This window comes from Debaryomyces fabryi, assembly GCF_001447935.2.
Source record: "Debaryomyces fabryi strain CBS 789 chromosome Unknown contig00056, whole genome shotgun sequence".
In the NCBI taxonomy this organism is placed as follows: Eukaryota; Fungi; Ascomycota; class Pichiomycetes; order Serinales; family Debaryomycetaceae; genus Debaryomyces; species Debaryomyces fabryi.
Window position 1 is genome coordinate 20,576 of NW_015385482.1, and position 17,571 is coordinate 38,146.

The 17,571-nt window shown below is 38.0% G+C and overlaps 10 protein-coding genes across 10 annotated transcripts; 5 read left to right on the forward strand and 5 right to left on the reverse strand.

Moving 5' to 3' along the window:
• Positions 1–119: 119 nt before the first annotated feature.
• On the reverse strand, positions 120–4,634 carry HSL1 (protein kinase; the record flags this gene model as incomplete). The annotated part of the gene is made up of 1 exon (XM_015611724.1): positions 120–4,634. The coding sequence occupies one exon, from the start codon at positions 4,632–4,634 to the stop codon at positions 120–122; it is 4,515 nt and encodes a 1,504-aa protein (XP_015467432.1).
• A 723-nt stretch (positions 4,635–5,357) lies between these two features.
• AC631_02896 (serine/threonine protein kinase) lies at positions 5,358–7,454 on the forward strand (the record flags this gene model as incomplete). Its single annotated transcript, XM_015611725.1, has 1 exon — positions 5,358–7,454. The coding sequence occupies one exon, from the start codon at positions 5,358–5,360 to the stop codon at positions 7,452–7,454; it is 2,097 nt and encodes a 698-aa protein (XP_015467433.1).
• A 138-nt stretch (positions 7,455–7,592) lies between these two features.
• AC631_02897 (uncharacterized protein) lies at positions 7,593–8,162 on the reverse strand (the record flags this gene model as incomplete). Its single annotated transcript, XM_015611726.1, has 1 exon — positions 7,593–8,162. One exon carries the CDS (start codon positions 8,160–8,162, stop codon positions 7,593–7,595), a length of 570 nt encoding a protein of 189 aa, XP_015467434.1.
• A 212-nt stretch (positions 8,163–8,374) lies between these two features.
• Positions 8,375–8,797, forward strand: AC631_02898 (mitochondrial 54S ribosomal protein mL40; the record flags this gene model as incomplete). The annotated part of the gene is made up of 1 exon (XM_015611727.1): positions 8,375–8,797. One exon carries the CDS (start codon positions 8,375–8,377, stop codon positions 8,795–8,797), a length of 423 nt encoding a protein of 140 aa, XP_015467435.1.
• Positions 8,798–8,930: 133 nt separating this feature from the next.
• Positions 8,931–9,437, reverse strand: EAF6 (Eaf6p; the record flags this gene model as incomplete). Its single annotated transcript, XM_015611728.1, has 1 exon — positions 8,931–9,437. One exon carries the CDS (start codon positions 9,435–9,437, stop codon positions 8,931–8,933), a length of 507 nt encoding a protein of 168 aa, XP_015467436.1.
• An 868-nt stretch (positions 9,438–10,305) lies between these two features.
• On the forward strand, positions 10,306–11,625 carry ENO1 (phosphopyruvate hydratase; the record flags this gene model as incomplete). The annotated part of the gene is made up of 1 exon (XM_015611729.1): positions 10,306–11,625. The coding sequence occupies one exon, from the start codon at positions 10,306–10,308 to the stop codon at positions 11,623–11,625; it is 1,320 nt and encodes a 439-aa protein (XP_015467437.1).
• Positions 11,626–11,711: 86 nt separating this feature from the next.
• Positions 11,712–13,094, reverse strand: AC631_02901 (kynureninase; the record flags this gene model as incomplete). The annotated part of the gene is made up of 1 exon (XM_015611730.1): positions 11,712–13,094. One exon carries the CDS (start codon positions 13,092–13,094, stop codon positions 11,712–11,714), a length of 1,383 nt encoding a protein of 460 aa, XP_015467438.1.
• Positions 13,095–13,872: 778 nt separating this feature from the next.
• On the forward strand, positions 13,873–14,352 carry APS3 (Aps3p; the record flags this gene model as incomplete). Its single annotated transcript, XM_015611731.1, has 1 exon — positions 13,873–14,352. One exon carries the CDS (start codon positions 13,873–13,875, stop codon positions 14,350–14,352), a length of 480 nt encoding a protein of 159 aa, XP_015467439.1.
• Positions 14,353–14,401: 49 nt separating this feature from the next.
• AC631_02903 (uncharacterized protein) lies at positions 14,402–14,830 on the reverse strand (the record flags this gene model as incomplete). Its single annotated transcript, XM_015611732.1, has 1 exon — positions 14,402–14,830. One exon carries the CDS (start codon positions 14,828–14,830, stop codon positions 14,402–14,404), a length of 429 nt encoding a protein of 142 aa, XP_015467440.1.
• Positions 14,831–15,285: 455 nt separating this feature from the next.
• On the forward strand, positions 15,286–17,238 carry UPC2 (Upc2p; the record flags this gene model as incomplete). Its single annotated transcript, XM_015611733.1, has 1 exon — positions 15,286–17,238. The coding sequence occupies one exon, from the start codon at positions 15,286–15,288 to the stop codon at positions 17,236–17,238; it is 1,953 nt and encodes a 650-aa protein (XP_015467441.1).
• Between the last annotated feature and the right edge of the window lie 333 nt (positions 17,239–17,571).

Below are 17,571 nucleotides of genomic sequence, written 5' to 3' on the forward strand. Positions count from 1 at the left end.
TTGATTAGACTGCACGCCGACTAATCACACAAATAACATTGTATCAGATTACAATGCATTAAAATAAATAACGAAAATTTTCGAATTAGCGAATTAAATTGTTTTATCACCATTATAGCTTAGGCCTCCACAGAGGACATTCTATTCATATTTTGTTCTTCTTTAGATACAATAAATTTAACGATATTGGCTAAATTCTTAAACCCCTTATCAGTACCCTTTATTTTGCTCAAATGTAACGACGAAGTATTTTTCAAATTGATGATCTCGATTTTAAACTTCAATCTACGACCACCCGAGTACTTTGCCGGTATAACTCCACTAATCATGCCAAAGTCCTCATCTATATCAACTTTACTTACTGATCCTTCAATTTTTTTCAACTCTAATGTATCTTTGATTACACGAGTCAATTCACTAGCTTGTAGAGTGGAATCCAAAACATAGAAATTCTTAGCTTCAATATCATCCAGCTTATCAGGATTGAACTTTTTAATTAAGGACTTTCGCTTCTCGCCTGTTGTAGTCTTGGTATTAGCTGTCAATGAATATATGAGTTTCATGAACCAGTTAGATTTACCAGAATCATTATAATTGTCATTCAGTTTCTGTTGCTTGGAAGATACCGAGATTCTAGAAAATCTGTTGTGACCTTGGGGCTTTTCTTCGCCCCACTTAAAGCCTGGTGCTTTAGGGGCCTCTCTCTTTGGTTTCAATTTCTGGAAGATTGAGTTATGCCTTTGGTCCAATTCATTAGACTCCGCTTGAGGCACCTTCATTTCAATATTTTCTTCAACTACTGAATTTCTATCACGAATTTTTGGTAAATTCATTGTACTGAATATTTGAGTTGAAGCAGTGGATTTTCTCAAGTCTGCTCCTGTTTGTAACAAATCATTGTCACCCTGTTGTTCATTCTGCTGCTTGTAGCCATGTTCATATTGTTCCTGATCATTCTGCTGATTGTATTCACGATTGTATTCGTGATTATACTCTTGTTGGTCTTCTTGTTGGTCATCTTGCTGACTGAACTGATCGTTGATGTCATCGTCGAATTCGTCATCAAAATCTTTTTGATTATCAGTAAGTGTTGGCGAATACTTATCTTCATCCAATGGGACTTCAGATCTATCCTCATTCATATTCGTATCTGCAACTGATGAAGAATCTAAAATATCAATATTACTCGATCCGTCTGCTGCAAATGAAAGATCATAATCTGAATCTGATACATTAAGTTTATCGTCCTTAATTATACTCTGGCGAACATTTTCCTCTGTACCCATATTGTCACTATTCTTAATAGGTTCTTGTACATCTGTTCCTGATTTTGGCCTTTTATCATTATATAATTTGGCATAGTCCTTATACATGGATTTAATTGAATCTTGAAAGGATTTCTCATCTTTATCATTTTCTACCAATGTCTCTTTAGAACAATCCAAATTACCTAGATATGTCGATTTCCGTTTGTTCTTTTGATCAAAACTATCATAATTATTGTCCACCGTGTGTTCTTCTGAAATGCCAGATTTTGAAACAGTTTCATTTGCATGGTCTTCCTTATCTTCCTTCAATATGTATCCTTCAGAATTGGCACGGTTAAGACTTATTGCATTTTCTTCAAGGGTTGAATTATCTTGTGAATCATCTGCAGTATCAGATAAATTCACAGAAACAAAATTAGAATCACAATATCCACTATTCTGCGACACTTTTCTGCTCGTGTTAGAATGTTGGTTCTGAATACCTAAACCAAGTAAATTTGTGGATGATTTTTTTAACGAACCGGTTTCCAGTTTCAAATGACTAGTTTTGGTATCCTCTTCAATTGTTCTTGATGATCTAGATTCCTTTTGGTTAGCACTTTTTCTTACTACAGTGCCTGATGAGGTTATATTATTCTGAATCGTAACATCGGGGTTATCAAATCTTGAATTCAATAATCCATTGAAAGAAAATCTTGAAAACCTTGGGTTTGGAATTAATTCATTCTTTCTAGTCTCGATTGTTGATAAGGTATTGTCGTAATCTCTATCAGCGTTAGGTCTCTTAGGTAAGTCCTTCTGAATTTTATTTTCATCAATACCATCTAACAATGATCTGTAACCCATAGAATTTAAAGTAGTCGTTCTTGATATTGCCAGAGATTGCACTTTTGACACTGACAATCTAGAATAGTTTGGCTTTATAATTGACTGATTGGCCCTTTCCTTTTCATTAAATTTGTTCATAGAAATGTTTTCTTTCTGGTGATCTACTGACTTATAACCTTCAGGATTTGAAGCTTCATTGTTTAAATAATCTGCCAAATTTTTTGAACTTGATGTTTTCAAATTCGAATTGAACTTTGTCGATGTTTTCAATGGAGCAACGTCAATTCCTAGTTTTTGCAATACTTTAGAAGTATTATCATTTGTATGGGCATTTTGTCTTAATGAAACATACGACGAAGGAGAAGCCAAAGATTTGGCTCTTAACAACGATTTTGTCCCTCCACTAAGCCTAGGATCTAATGAAGAAGTTGGAGTTGGTTCAGTTACATATCTCTGTTGTGTTCGATGGCCTGTACCTCTTCTGTCATTATCATTATTACTTTGGATTTGGCTGCCAAGTTTTTCCAATGCTTGTCTCTGCTTCTCTTGCAAAAGTTTGGATTGATCTCTTTTCTTTATTTCAAGCTCCTTCTTATGTTGAAACGCTATTTCTTCTTCCTGTTGTTGCTTTAACTTCAAATCACGCGCATCATTCTTCTCGTGAACTTTTGCAGCTAATTCTCTCTCGCATTTTTCAATATTAGATAATTTTCCTGTATTGCCGTCCGTCTGTTTATCTTTCCTAACCATTTCTTCAGGCTTTGTGGATTGCTCAGTATTACCAAAAATTTCCTGGCAAACAGATTCAAAATTAAATAAAGATTTGTTACCAAAAGTTCCATTCAACTTGTGTTGTTTGTAGAGTGAATTTAATTGTGTCTTTTCAAGACGTAAATCATTCAAGTGAGCCATTCCAGATATTTTGCGACTCAATTTTGGTGGTTCTTGTTGAGGAGGGCGCTTTCTGAGTGATTTTGAAGAGTTATTCCTTGAGATAACAGTATTGTTCATAATCGTCTTCTTTCTATTGAATGAAGTAGATGCTTTGAAAGTAGGGGCAGTATTTGTAATATTACCCAATACCTCGGACCTTTTCTTAGGAGATCTTGATTTATTCGACAAATTAGAATTCGAGTTAGGTATTTTCCTGATTGTTGTATGCTTTTCGCCAGTTACTTGATCTGTGGTTATTGTTTTAACAATAGACGTCGATCTCGTAATCGTTTGTTTTGAATCACTACCTGTCAAATCGGGATCATCTTCATAATTATTAATAGCATTATTTGATACTGTAAGATGCTCATTCCTATATTTCACTAAAAGGTAATAGAATGTTTTTTCGGAGCAATCTTCTGGTGATAATAACTTCGAAATAATCGTTTGTTCATCACGGTTATGAAACAAAACAGACAAATTCTTCAAGATTTCTTTGTCGATGTTATTTATCGAATCAATGGGTTTGATATTTAAGTCGCTAAACTCAGTAACCTTGTTTTTCCTAACTGATGGCTCAGGGTATTTAGTTAACAATGGATGCTGCAAAATTGCGTCAATTGTGATCCTTTCGCTAGGATTCACCTTTAGCATTTTGGAAATTAAATCCTTGGATTCAGGTGACAAGTTGTTTGGCATTAAAAACTTACCATTTTGAACCTTGAGCAATAACTTCCTGATATTTTCATCGTCAAATGGTAAGTGGCCTGTCAATAATGCAAATAATATAATTCCGCAAGACCAGATATCAGAAGGAGCACCATGATAATTCTTACCGGCTACGATCTCTGGTGATGCGTAATGAGGTGACCCACAAGATGTCTCCAACAATTTCTCGCGAACTTCTAATGCAGCCATACCGAAATCAGCGATCTTGATATTTTTGTTAAAGTCCAACAATAAATTTTCTGGCTTCAAATCTCGATGGCAGATATTAAACTGATGAAGATAGTGTATACCGTTGATGATTTGCTTGAAGTAGTTGATAGCTTCAAACTCTTGTAATTTGCCCTTCTTTATCAAGTAGTCGAACAATTCACCTCCTTCGATGTATTCCAAAATCAAGTATAAATCGTTTTTGTTTTCCCATACATCATATAACCCCATTATATTGGGGTGAGAGATCAATTTCATGATAATGATTTCTCTTTCGATCCCATAGGGCAATCTGTCTTTAACCGACCCCGAACTGTCTACCGAGTTCCTCTTGTACTTGGGGTTTTCCAACTTCTTGAAATTTGACTTTGGGACAATCTTGACTGCCGCTAACTTACCACTGTTGATGTTCTTCGCTAACCGAACCCGTCCAGTGGACCCTCTACCCAACGTACGGCCTAGCTTCCATGGCCCTATACGATTCTGAGTCTTGCGCTTCTTCGCAGAGCTATTGGTGTTGGTAGAAATCTGTGAGAGCCTCTTCGTGGCATTCGTTACAGACTGCACCACCTTGTCCATGTTCTCCGTCGACGCATACTTGGTGGGCGACGGGTTCGCAAATCTCCCTAGCGACTGACGCGAGTGTTGTTGAACCAATGTCGTCGTCATATTAGCCTGTCTGTTAGTATTGTTCTCGTCCCGTTCGCTGTCTTTAATCTCTGTATCGATACGTACTGTACTTTCTCCCTGTCCTATATATTTCCTGGTTCCTATACCTCGTGTACCTCAAATGGCTGTGATCTCTTCTATCACTTTAACAATAAACGTCCAAAAAAAGAATGAATAACAGTTGGTGCTTGTGCTGTTGGCTCGTTGTGTCGTACTTAATACTATAACCTCCTGGTTGCTGTATTTATGGTTCTTGTATGCTTCCAAGAAGAATTGCTAACGAAAAAACTAATCTAATTCTTCTAGAGACGCCTGGTATTCGCTGCCAAATTTTCACCGCTTATTATTATTGATAAGCCGTGGCGCTAATTCCTCTTTATTATGATTGTTACTCCAACTATCGCAATAAAATTCTCTTGAAAATCGTGAATATCGTGAATCGACTAAACCGTTTCCCTTTTTTATTATGCAGACACGCTCTGCCCGATCAAATGCCTATTTTTCCCATAATGCCTTTGTTTGTTTGATCGTCTATATTATTGTAAACACCCCTGACTCGAATCGCCAAAATTTCGTGTTTGTGTCTCCTGCACATAATCGAGTCGATTTCGGTGGTAATTGCTTATGTAATAAGCAGACAAAAAGAATTCCAATATCACCCTGATAAAGAATAAAATCGTTCGGTACTAATGGGTAAATAGTGGACGATATATAAGGTACAAGATGCTAAAATTTAAAAATAAGTTCAAGTTTGGATCTTCCAACGGGAACCAGGAACCTACGAGTCCGACGGGGGCCAAAGGGTCGCCTAAAACGTCGTCGGAATCGAGGAGAACGATTTCGGGTAATGTTCTCTCGGATAATCTTCTGAAGCTTTCGATAACGGACCAGGAAACCACACATTCAGATCGTTCAGGGTATCAGTCGTCAGTTCAGTCGGGCACGAAGTCGGGAAATCAATTGCAAGGAACGGGCAAGACAGCACAAGCGAGTGCCCAACCGATAGGGGTACACTCGCCTACGGAGGCCCAGGGGAGTTTTGCGATAGCCTCGGGGTCGTCGACCAAGTCGACATCGCCAGCTTCTGGGTCTTTGGAAACGGAGCAGCCAAACACGACTGTGAGCTCTACACCGGGGTTGTTGACGGTGAAGATATATAATTCGGCGAATTTGCAATTGCCAATCAAAATCAATAATAATAAGCAGATCTTGCATACGTTGGCAACGAACGCCAATAACGAGGTGACGAGCCAGCAGTTGATTAAGAACTTGAATGCGTTGGCAGTCAAGGAAGAAGAAGATGAAGGAGGACACGCACACTTGCCTGGGTCCATTTCGACCAACTTTTTACCGTCAACCATAACAATTCCAAATGGAGAAAATTTGATCAAAGCGTTGCTTTACTTGACGGTGGAATTTGATAATAACGTTTTGGTTATAGAACCACAAAAAGGAACAGTGAACCAGTCGGTTTGGAATCAAGTTGTATCGTTTGATGTGACCAAGAAATCTACGAGTAGCGGTACTGGGTCAAACTTCTTGAATTTAAACTTATTTATCAGGTTGCCTAATATATTGATTCCTGACTCGGAGAAGTCGTCGCAAGAGAACTTATTTACTAAGAATGAATCGGTGAAAAACTCCAACAATATAGGCGATTTATTGATCGGTACAATCAAGTTGCCATTAAACTTGAACTTCCATATAAAGCCAATCAGATTAATGAACCACGAGTACTTGAGTTTTACCAATTTCAATTTATCTGACGATGCCAGGAAAGCTCTCGGTGAGATAATGTTGACCATAGACTTCAAGCCAATACTAAAGTCCCATTTATCCATTAATGACTTTGACTTATTAAAAGTCATTGGTAAAGGGTCATTTGGTAAAGTGATGCAAGTTGTGAAGAAAGATACAAAGCAAATTTATGCATTAAAGACATTACGCAAACAGCATATCATATCAAGAATGGAAGTAACTCATACGTTAGCGGAAAGAACAGTGTTGGCAAGAATTACCAATCCGTTTATTGTGCCATTAAAATTTTCGTTCCAAAGTCCGGAAAAGCTTTACCTTGTTTTAAGTTTCATAAACGGAGGAGAATTGTTCTGGCATTTGCAAAAGGAAGGTAAATTTTCAATGAATAGATCTAGATTTTACATAGCAGAATTATTAACTGCATTAGAAAGTTTGCATGAATTAAATGTCATCTATAGAGATTTGAAACCTGAAAATATTTTGCTTGATTATCAAGGGCATATTGCATTGTGTGATTTTGGATTGTGTAAATTGAACATGACCAACAATGACAAGACGAATACATTCTGTGGAACACCCGAATATTTAGCTCCTGAGCTCTTGTTAAATCAGGGCTATACTAGATGTGTTGATTGGTGGACCTTGGGAATTTTGCTTTATGAAATGTTAACAGGTTTACCACCTTTTTATGATGATGATGTCCCTACGATGTACAGAAAAATTTTACAAAACGAATTGAAGTTCCCTACTTGGTTGGAAAATACAGATGCGCAAGATTTGCTTATTAAGTTGATACAAAAAGATCCCTCGAAGAGATTGAACGATGCTCAAGTGATCAAGAACCATCGCTTCTTCAAGGACATCGATTGGCAAAAGTTGTTAAGCAAGAATTACTTACCACCTTTCAAACCAAATGTAGAGAACTTGCTCGATACGTCTAACTTTGACCAGGACTTCACGAACGAGAAACCTCAAGATTCAGTCGTTGATGACTTCTTGAGTGAAAGTGTTCAAAAGCAATTTGGTGGTTGGACTTATAACGGTGACAACATTTTAAGCTAGCATATACAGAATACATAAATGTTTTCTTTTCTCATGATTAATAGATATATTTTTATTAATATTCAAATAAATACTTCAAAATAACACATAGAAATAGAAATTAATTTATAAGGTATATAACACGACACCCCTCACGTATCACCTGTTGGCAGCATTATCATATGTAGCTCCTCCTCTTCCTGGGAACGCTCCTCCTCCGGTTTTCAGCTTAGGATTGACTTTTCCTTCGCTCAATGGCGCACCGTGTTTATAGTAATCGTGGGGCTTAGGAAAATCACCTTGCTGGATTCTTTGCGCATCTCTCTGAAGATACTGTTGGTACGAAGGGTTAAGATGTTCAGGATTAGCTTGTGATATATTCACCATCTGTGGCTTGACCTTAATCACATTGGGATCTTTCATTGGGTCATATTGCTCACCTTGATACCCTTGTGGTGGGTTTCCATATCCTTGAGAATATTCTTGGGGGTATCCTTGTGGTACATTGTCATAACCAGCCTGTTGTGGTTGTCCGCCATATCCTTGTTGATAACCTTTCTCTTGGTCTTTCTCTCCGTATGATGGAATTGCTTGTGGAGGTTGTGAATCTCCTTTCCCTTGCTCATACTCCTGATATGGAGGCGGTGGAGCTTCCTGTTCGGGCTGTTTATCCTTTGCCGCTTCTTTTTCTTTTGAGCCGTGAATCAATTGTGAGATCTTTTCTTTCATATTACTTTCTCTAATGATAGGACCGTCTCCTTCTTCTTACTTTTAATATAGCAATCCATAGTTAAGCATGGATTGCAAACAAAAGTATCATGTGATGCAAGATTTTAGTTTTGAGGTTTTGTGTCATTTTATTCATAGTGCTGATTTTCAAGAAATTTTTCACTTTTAACAGTGATAACCAAGAGTGAATGGCTCAGTAGTGGAATAGAAACATGTTTGGGACTAGTAAGAATATATCTGCATCATCGACTCTCTTGAAGACGTTTATTCGTGGAAAGAAAAAGACGAGTTTATCTCCATCAACGCAGAAAGTTGTTAATCAATTATCAGCATTATCGGCATCAAGAAAACAACCTAAGTTAATAAATCTCTGTAATGAGGACTTAATAAAACATCAGACAATCACCAATGCATGGAAGGTATACCAACGTAAGAAGGCTCAGAAGAAAACAGAGGAATTAAGAAAACAATACGAGAGTATCTACAATGCCATGGAAGACTTGAAGACATCGAGTCCCGAATTATTTGCGGTGGCCAATACACCAGAACCAAAGAAAAGATTCCCTCTCGAGATGAGGGTTCCTAGTGAATATCCTGCAAACAAGCCGTGGATTTATAACTACTCCCAAAAATAGGTGTTCCTATTCGTGTAAATAAATATATTGATATCTGTATGTAAAATATAAGTATTAAACAGTAAAATATAATTATTGTATAAGCTAGTGTACATAACTGATGTCCTAGAGTGGACGTCACGGCGGTGGGGCATTAATCGTCAATAGTCCTGATCTTTCGTTTTCTTCCTGGCGTACTCTGGTTCGAGTTGGAGTTGGCCTGTGATGCCGAATGGTTGTTAGTCGAACCAGGTGTATTTCCACCAGCATTTCCATTATTGGGATCTATCGAGTCCTCGTAGTCGTCCAAATCTTCATTCCGTCCACCATTTGAGTTTACTCCCTGTCGCTTCATGATCGTCTTAATATAGTTCACTGAGCTCAAACTAAATATGTGGTCATCATCGGTATATGTTATTCTTCTCTTGTTCAAACCACCCGTGTTTGTTTTGGTGAAGTTTTGGAATCCTTTGACAATATTTCCATAGACACTCTCGTTGAAGTACTCGTTTTCTTTCTCGTAGATCGAATCTTCCAACTTACTGAGCTTCGAGTCTAACTCCTGTTTTTTGAGAATTTGTTGAGTCAACTGATCCTTGAGAGCCGTATACTGTTCGATGCTCGGAGCATCCTTCGTCTCCTGGCCTTCCTTATCTGTCATGACTCCAGTTTTCTATTAACGTATCACCACTTAGAATGTTGTTTTCCAGTAGTAGTGGATTCATATTGGAGAGGGCACGATTTATGCTCGTTTCGACTCCTAGATCCGACTAAAGATTTATTAGCCCACACCCTAATGGGCTTGCTCTTCCTCGGTCCCACAACAACTATAGCATACTATATTACTACCACACCACTATATCAAACTACAATGCCACACTAACTACTATATCATTAACTCCATTTAGATCTATTTCATTACTATTATTCTTACAACAATTGCTCACCATAAACCTCTTATACTTCCACACTCATCTATTACTAATCCAAACCCTTTTGGAAATTCCGTATCCTCTCTACAAGCTATACTTTCCCTGGTAATTGCAAAAACTACCTCAACAGTCTCACACTATTGTAACACTATTGTAACTTTTCCATAGAGTAGAGCCCACAACCGCCGAGTGTTACGTCATCCCGGAACTCGCAGAGGGTACCCGGGACACTACTAGGCCGTAGAACAGAACTCCGAGTCCGACGTGTACAGAATGTTGCTATAATATGCGAGAAGTACTGGGGTTTACCTACCAGAACTATACCAATTGTTGGCAGTCGCCGGTAAACGTGGACGTAGGAGCATGTTCAATGGCATGTAGATCCATATAAGTCCTATAATCTATTAGAACACGTAGAATACCGTAGAAAAAGACGTTAGATGCGACACCTTCGGCAGATCGGGAGTGAGTGGTCCACCAACAATTGGTGAAAAATTAATATAAATAGCGAAACTGCACCGATTTCTTCATAATTGAACTGGTGATAATTGATTTATTTTTCATTTGAATTTTCAATAAATTAAATATATATATACAATGGCCGTCACTAAGTTATTTGCTCGTTATGTCTACGATTCTCGTGGTAACCCAACTGTCGAAGTTGATTTAACCACCGACAAGGGATTATTCAGATCCATTGTTCCATCTGGTGCTTCTACCGGTATCCACGAAGCTTTGGAATTGAGAGATGGTGACAAGTCCAAATGGTTAGGTAAGGGTGTTACCAAGGCTATCGCTAACATTAACGAAATTATTGCTCCAGCTTTCGTCAAGGCTAACCTCGACGTCACTAACCAAAGTGCCGTTGACGAATTCTTGAACAAGTTGGACGGTACCCCAAACAAGTCCAAATTAGGTGCCAATGCCATCTTAGGTGTTTCTTTAGCTACTGCTAAGGCTGCTGCAGCTGAAAAGAACGTTCCATTATACCAGCACTTAGCTGATATTTCTGGTTCTAAGCAAGACAAGTTCGTCTTACCAGTTCCATTCCAAAACGTCTTGAACGGTGGTTCCCACGCTGGTGGTGCTTTAGCTTTCCAAGAGTTCATGATTGTCCCAACTGACGCCCCAACCTTCTCTGAAGCTTTGAGAATGGGTTCTGAAGTTTACCACAACTTGAAGTCCTTGACCAAGAAGAAGTACGGTCAATCCGCTGGTAACGTCGGTGACGAAGGTGGTGTTGCCCCAGATATTGGTTCTCCAAGAGAAGCTTTAGACTTGATCATGGATGCCATTGACAAGGCTGGTTACAAGGGTAAGATCGGTATTGCTTTAGATGTTGCTTCTTCTGAATTCTTCAAAGACGGTAAGTACGATTTGGACTTCAAGAATCCAAACTCTGACGAATCTAAGTGGTTAACCGGTGAACAATTAGCTTCCTTATACGAAGAATTGATCAACGAATACCCAATTGTCTCTATTGAAGATCCATTCGGTGAAGATGACTGGGATGCTTGGGTTCACTTCTACTCCAAGGTTTCCTCTAAGATCCAAATTGTTGGTGATGATTTAACTGTCACTAACCCATTAAGAATCAAGACCGCCATTGAAAAGAAGGCCGCTAACGCCTTATTATTAAAGGTCAACCAAATTGGTTCTTTAACTGAATCCATCAAGGCTGCTCAAGACTCTTTTGATGCTTCCTGGGGTGTCATGGTTTCTCACAGATCTGGTGAAACCGAAGATACCTTCATTGCTGATTTATCTGTTGGTTTAAGAGCTGGTCAAATTAAGACTGGTGCTCCAGCTAGATCTGAAAGATTAGCCAAGTTGAACCAAATCTTAAGAATCGAAGAAGAATTAGGTGACAAGGCTATCTACGCTGGTAAGAACTTCCACGCTGCTTCTCAATTATAAATTATTTAATGTCCTTATTTATATTGGTAAAAGTCGTTTATTGAATACACGCTGTTAATAACTTGTTTATTTGTAGATCTATATGCCTATATTTCATTTGCAGCTATTTTGTTCATTGCTTCAATAAGCCTTTGAAATGCAATAAATGTTTCTGTAAATGAATTGTATAATGGCAATGGTGCTAATCTAATTACGTCTGGTCTTCTCTCATCACAAACAATGGCATGTTCACTCAAATATTTATTTACTTTTTCCATTACATTCTTACTAGGTTCCTCATAATGTGGTTGAAACAAGACTGACAATTGACATCCCCTATCCTCTTTGTTAAGTGGAGTTAATATTTTGTACCCCAATCTATCGGTTTTTTCTTCTTGCTTAATATAATACTTTGAGCTAGTTAATAAAGATTGTAAAAATCCCGTTAATTCAACGCTTTTCTTGCGTAACTCATTAATACCCCCAACTTTCTTGAAAAGTTCCAACGAGGATTTTACGGCAACCACGTCAATAACTGATGGGTTAGATTGTCTATATGATAATGCTGATTTAATAGGATCGAATACTTCCAACATCTTAAATCTGTCAGAAGCGTTATTTCCCCACCAGCCTGCTAGTCTAGGCGTAAAGTGTTCAATTGAGTTGTCTTTCGTATGTCTCTCATGGACAAAAATTCCTGCAATCCCACCAGGACCTGAATTTAAATATTTGTAAGAACACCAAACGGCAAAATCAACATTCCAGTCGTGTAGTTGTAGAGGAACATTACCCACGGCATGGGCCAAATCCCATCCAACAGTAATCCCAAAACTTTTAGCACATTCAGTGATTTTACTAATATTGAAAAACTGACCGGTGTAATATTGAATCCCAGAGAAACAAACAAGTGCTAACTCGTCTTGATTCTTCGTTATCGTTTCAATTATATCTTCTGTTTCTATGTAAGTTTTGCCTTCTTTGATCTCCATTTGAATCAAATGATCTTTGTCATAGCCAAATATTTTAGCAGCGTTCAAAAATGCATAATAATCAGATGGGAACGCTTGCTTTTCAAAAAGAATCTTTGTCCTTTTACCAGAGGGTTTATAAAAGCTCATCAACATAGCGTTCAAGTTACTTGTTAAAGTTCCCATGGCTGCCACTTCATTTTCCTTGCCCCCAACAATCGGTGCGATCAATGGCAACAAAGGTAAATCGATATCAACCCATGATGTTAATCCGTTTTCCTCGCCAGGATGTCTAAAATGAGATTCAACACCTCTTTCACTCCATGCATTCAATTCATCGTTTATGGCTTTTCTAGTCGTTTTTGGCATCAATCCTAACGAGTTACCGCATAAGTAAATTGATTCAGTTGAGTCTTCATATTTTTCATGTTGAATCCCCAATGACTTGAAAGTTGGAATTTCAAACTCTTCCTTATGTGTTACGTAAGATTCGTCTAGTTTTCTAGCTTGTTCCAAAGACATATTTTCTGGTTAATAGTCATATTATGTCCTAATCAAATTTTTCATTGAATTTGAAGTGTCGCATTCGGCATTAATCTCCGATTTGCAACTACCAAAAAAGATTTGGGATAAGGAACTATTTTGAAGTATATTCAGAGTGAAATGTAACTTGAATATATAATCTGATAATTAGGTTTTGTCAATAGGTTTCTGTAGTTTTTTTCTTGGTTTTCATATTTTCTACAAATAATTACAAAAATTGTAAAATTACCTAACAATGAGGTAATATTAAAAACTTGTAGACATAAAAATCAAAGAACTATCAAGGAATTAGTAATATCAGATACAGAATTAGCTGGATTATGCTTTAGTCTTAAGTATTTGACCATATTAGGTGTCAATTCCTCATTATTTTGTAGAAAAGTTTAAAGCGTTAGACTAATAAGCTAAGACCAAAATATTCATCTTACTTGTAGGTTGGTAGATAAGGATATGCAAATAGGATATATACGTACATTGAACGAATATTTATACGTTATCTTCAAATATGTATATTAAGATGGAATTTTGTAAACAAGTGTCTATTTGATAACGAGATCGTTAGCAGCAAAATAATTGAGTATCGAGCCCGAACGGAAATTATATATAGTGTGCAATATTGAAGATATAGCAAACAGTACAACCATACACGAATAAAATGATACATTCAGTGTTAATATGTATGTTCCAAATAGATATATTTTGTTAAAGATTGATACTAACAATATAAATAGTTAATAATGATGGTTTACCAAGATTGATGAAATTCTATACCCTCGTGGACATACCTACCCAGAGATTATTATTACAACAAGTATATCAATTAATATCAGTAAGAACACCACAAGAGTGCTCATTTATAACGCCCCCACCGTTATTAGAAGATCTAGATGACATAAAAGTGATCTACAGACACTATGCCACCTTATATTTTGTATTTATAGTAGATGACCAAGAGAGTGAATTAGGTATACTAGACTTGATCCAAGTGTTTGTTGAATGTTTAGACAAGTGCTTCACTAATGTATGTGAATTGGACTTAGTTTTTGGATGGCAAGTATTGCAAACGGTCCTAGAGGAGATCGTACAAGGTGGTATGGTCATTGACACCAATATTCAACGAATTGTGGCTGCAGTGGATGAAGCAAATAGTCAGAAACTATCAGGTACGACTGGCAGAAATACGGGGTTTTTACTGGGTTTATCAAAAGAGGGTGGCTTCAGCTGGAGAAGAACGTAGATAGAAGCAAATTATACTAATATTAATATACATATTATATACATCGTAACTATTTCCTAGAAAACCATCCTTTCTTTTGTGATGCCAACTCCTCAGCCTCCTTTAACTCTTGTTGTGCTTTTTCGACTTCCAATCTCTTAAATTCGTCTCCACGTTCCCTGTTGTACTTCTCGATGTCTACTAACTTTGGATCGGTGTTCCTCCCGTCCTTTTCGAAAGGAGACTTTATCTTTCCTGTTTTCCAGATCGGATCATTCGAAGCTGCGGTCTCCTTGGCAATCTTCATGAGCTCCTGTTGCTCTTTTTGTCTCACTTCCCTGTTTCTTTCGTACTCTGCTCTAATTTCAGGCGAAAATTTGGCTATCAATTGTTCATCCGTAGGAACCGTATACTTGAATAACAAACTTCCCGTTGCTATTATACTAAATCCCACTACACCCACACGGGTCCAGCGGTACCACAATGGTTTTTGACTCATCTTTATCGTTTTATCGTCCTATGAACCTGATTATCATCTGGTCATAAAGCATTGGCTGAAATATATGATGGATTCTTCACGTGACTTAGTACCCATTTTTGCTGCTAGTACTAGCCAAGGACAACGGTTCACATAAACATCATTATGCACCTAATTGACCCCTATATTGGCTGAAATTCATTCTCTCAAACAATTGGCTGCTTGATAATAGAAGCGGACCACTTAACCCTCGAATTCTATTTATATTCTTGGTGTGACCGCATACAACTATCATTACTAACTCATCTTTAGTAAAAACCTCACACTGCCTCTATATAAGACTTACGCGTAGTAGAGTAAAAAAAACTATACGAGATAAACGACCGTTTATATCTCTTATTTGAAACTGTTGAATACATTTAAACTTATTACTATTGGAGAGATCAACAGCCTAACCATTTATTTTTCAACAAATAATGTCTGGTGAAAGTGATGCTAATCTCAAACAAGATGCTACAAAAAAAATGAGCAAGTCTTCAACAGGCAAAAGAAAGTTCCACCAAAAGTCCCGAAATGGATGCCTGACATGTAAGAAAAGACGGGTTAAGTGTGATGAACAACGGCCGGTATGTCAGAAATGTCAGCACATGAATTTGACTTGTGGATATGCTACGAATGGGAATGGTGGGTCGCAGGATGAGAAAGACCCATTGCCGATAAATAAGAAGCGGAAGATGTCAACGGGCTCTATGTCCCCCGGAAGTGAGTCTAATGAGTCTAGCACCCAACAGGAGACATCGAGTGTCAGTCCGGCGCCAAATATGGGGTCCAAATTGGGGCCGGGAGCAGAAAAGATTCCAGGAAACTTATTGAATGCCGGCAACTTGAATAACCTCAATTTGAGCCATTTGGTGAATAACTTGAGTGGCCTCGGAGGAGGGTTAAATTCTCTCGGGAATTTGGCCAGCTTGACAAATTTAGCGACGCTAGCACAATTGCCTATAGATTTAAGTAACTTGGGAAGCCTTATCGATTCGCAAATACACTCTGCTGTAGCCAATAATACTGCAAACAATATGCCGTACAGTAACGATTCCCAGAAGGTCAAGAAGCAGAATGAATCAGTAAACAATAATGGAATCAACATAAAACAAGAAGAGGGCGAGAACCAACAATCGGGTCCGATACCACAACAACCAGGAACACAACCTCAGCATAGTCACCCCGGCGAACAACATGAACCACAACCGGAAGGTAGTGGAGCTATACCGAATATATCACCTAATGTCAATACTCTGACGTCGCATTTGACTGATAATCCATTGAATAATCCTATGGCCGGAATGGGATCTTCAAACTTAAACATGCTAGACTTGAGGTTAATGTTTCATTACACTTCCCAGGTAGCAAGCACAATTACAGGTGCAGGTATATCGGATACTAATATATGGAATTATGACATTCCCATGTTAGCATTTGACCATCCATTCTTGATGCACTCCATTCTTGCCTTCAGTGCAACCCATTTATCCAGAACTGAAAAGGGATTAGATCAGTGCGTGACATGTCATAGAGGTGATGCGTTGAGGCTATTAAGGGAAGCTGTGTTAGATATCAACTGCGATAATACGGACGCATTAGTTGCCAGTGCCTTAATTTTAATCATGGATTCATTGGCAAACGCATCGTTTCCGCTGTCTACTTCTCCCAAATCCCTACCCGCATCTGCATGGATTTTCCACGTCAAGGGGGCAGCTACAATTTTAACGGCAGTGTGGCCGTTGACTGAAACTTCACGGTTCTACAAATTCATATCTGTTGATTTGGGCGACCTAGGTGATATAATCAGCCAAAGGGTAAATGTCGACCCCAGCAAGGCCGCAAGTGACCAGAAATTCTTCACCGATTTGGAGTGCCATGACTCTGAAATCGCAGACTTGTTCCCGGTCGAGATTGACTCTCCGTACCTTGTTACACTTGCATACCTCAATAAACTTCACAAAGAACGCTACAAATCGGATTTCATCCTCAGAATCTTCGCATTTCCCGCTCTTCTCGATAAGTCCTTCTTGTCTCTATTAATGACTGGGGACATCAAGGCAATGAGAATAATGCGCTCGTACTACAAACTTCTCCGCTCATTCACCACGGAAATGAAAGACAAAGTCTGGTTCCTCGAGGGTGTTTCGCAGGTCTTACCTGTAGACGTCGAAGAGTACGCTGGAGGTGCCGGTGGTATGCATATGATGCTTGACTTCTTGGGCGGTGGTCCATCAATCATAGATAATGAAATTGACGATGAAATTACAAAGTTTGATCCTAGTGGATCCCTAACTAATCGCTTAATTGACACTAATAATTTACCGAGTGATATTACAAGCAACCTTGATGTCATGCAAGGTGGTAACGGTTTCATGAATATCAAATAATCCTATGATGTATATATGTCTATTGTATAACTAACTAATATATTGGTGAAAACACGAATCCTATGATAATGCCCGAATCGCGAATCCGTCGAAATTCGGGGTTACCCGCATTACGTAATAAATCGTTGAAACAGAATATCAACATGAAATCAGTCGACTTGAAATAAACAACGTTTGAAGTATTTACTAATCGACTTATAATAGAATCTATATTGAAATAGATACAGCTTACCACAATTTTAGATATATATATATATATTGTTTGAAACTTTTTAAAAGCGGAAATAGTAATTACTAGGTATAAACGACCACAAATATTCTCGATTGATTTTA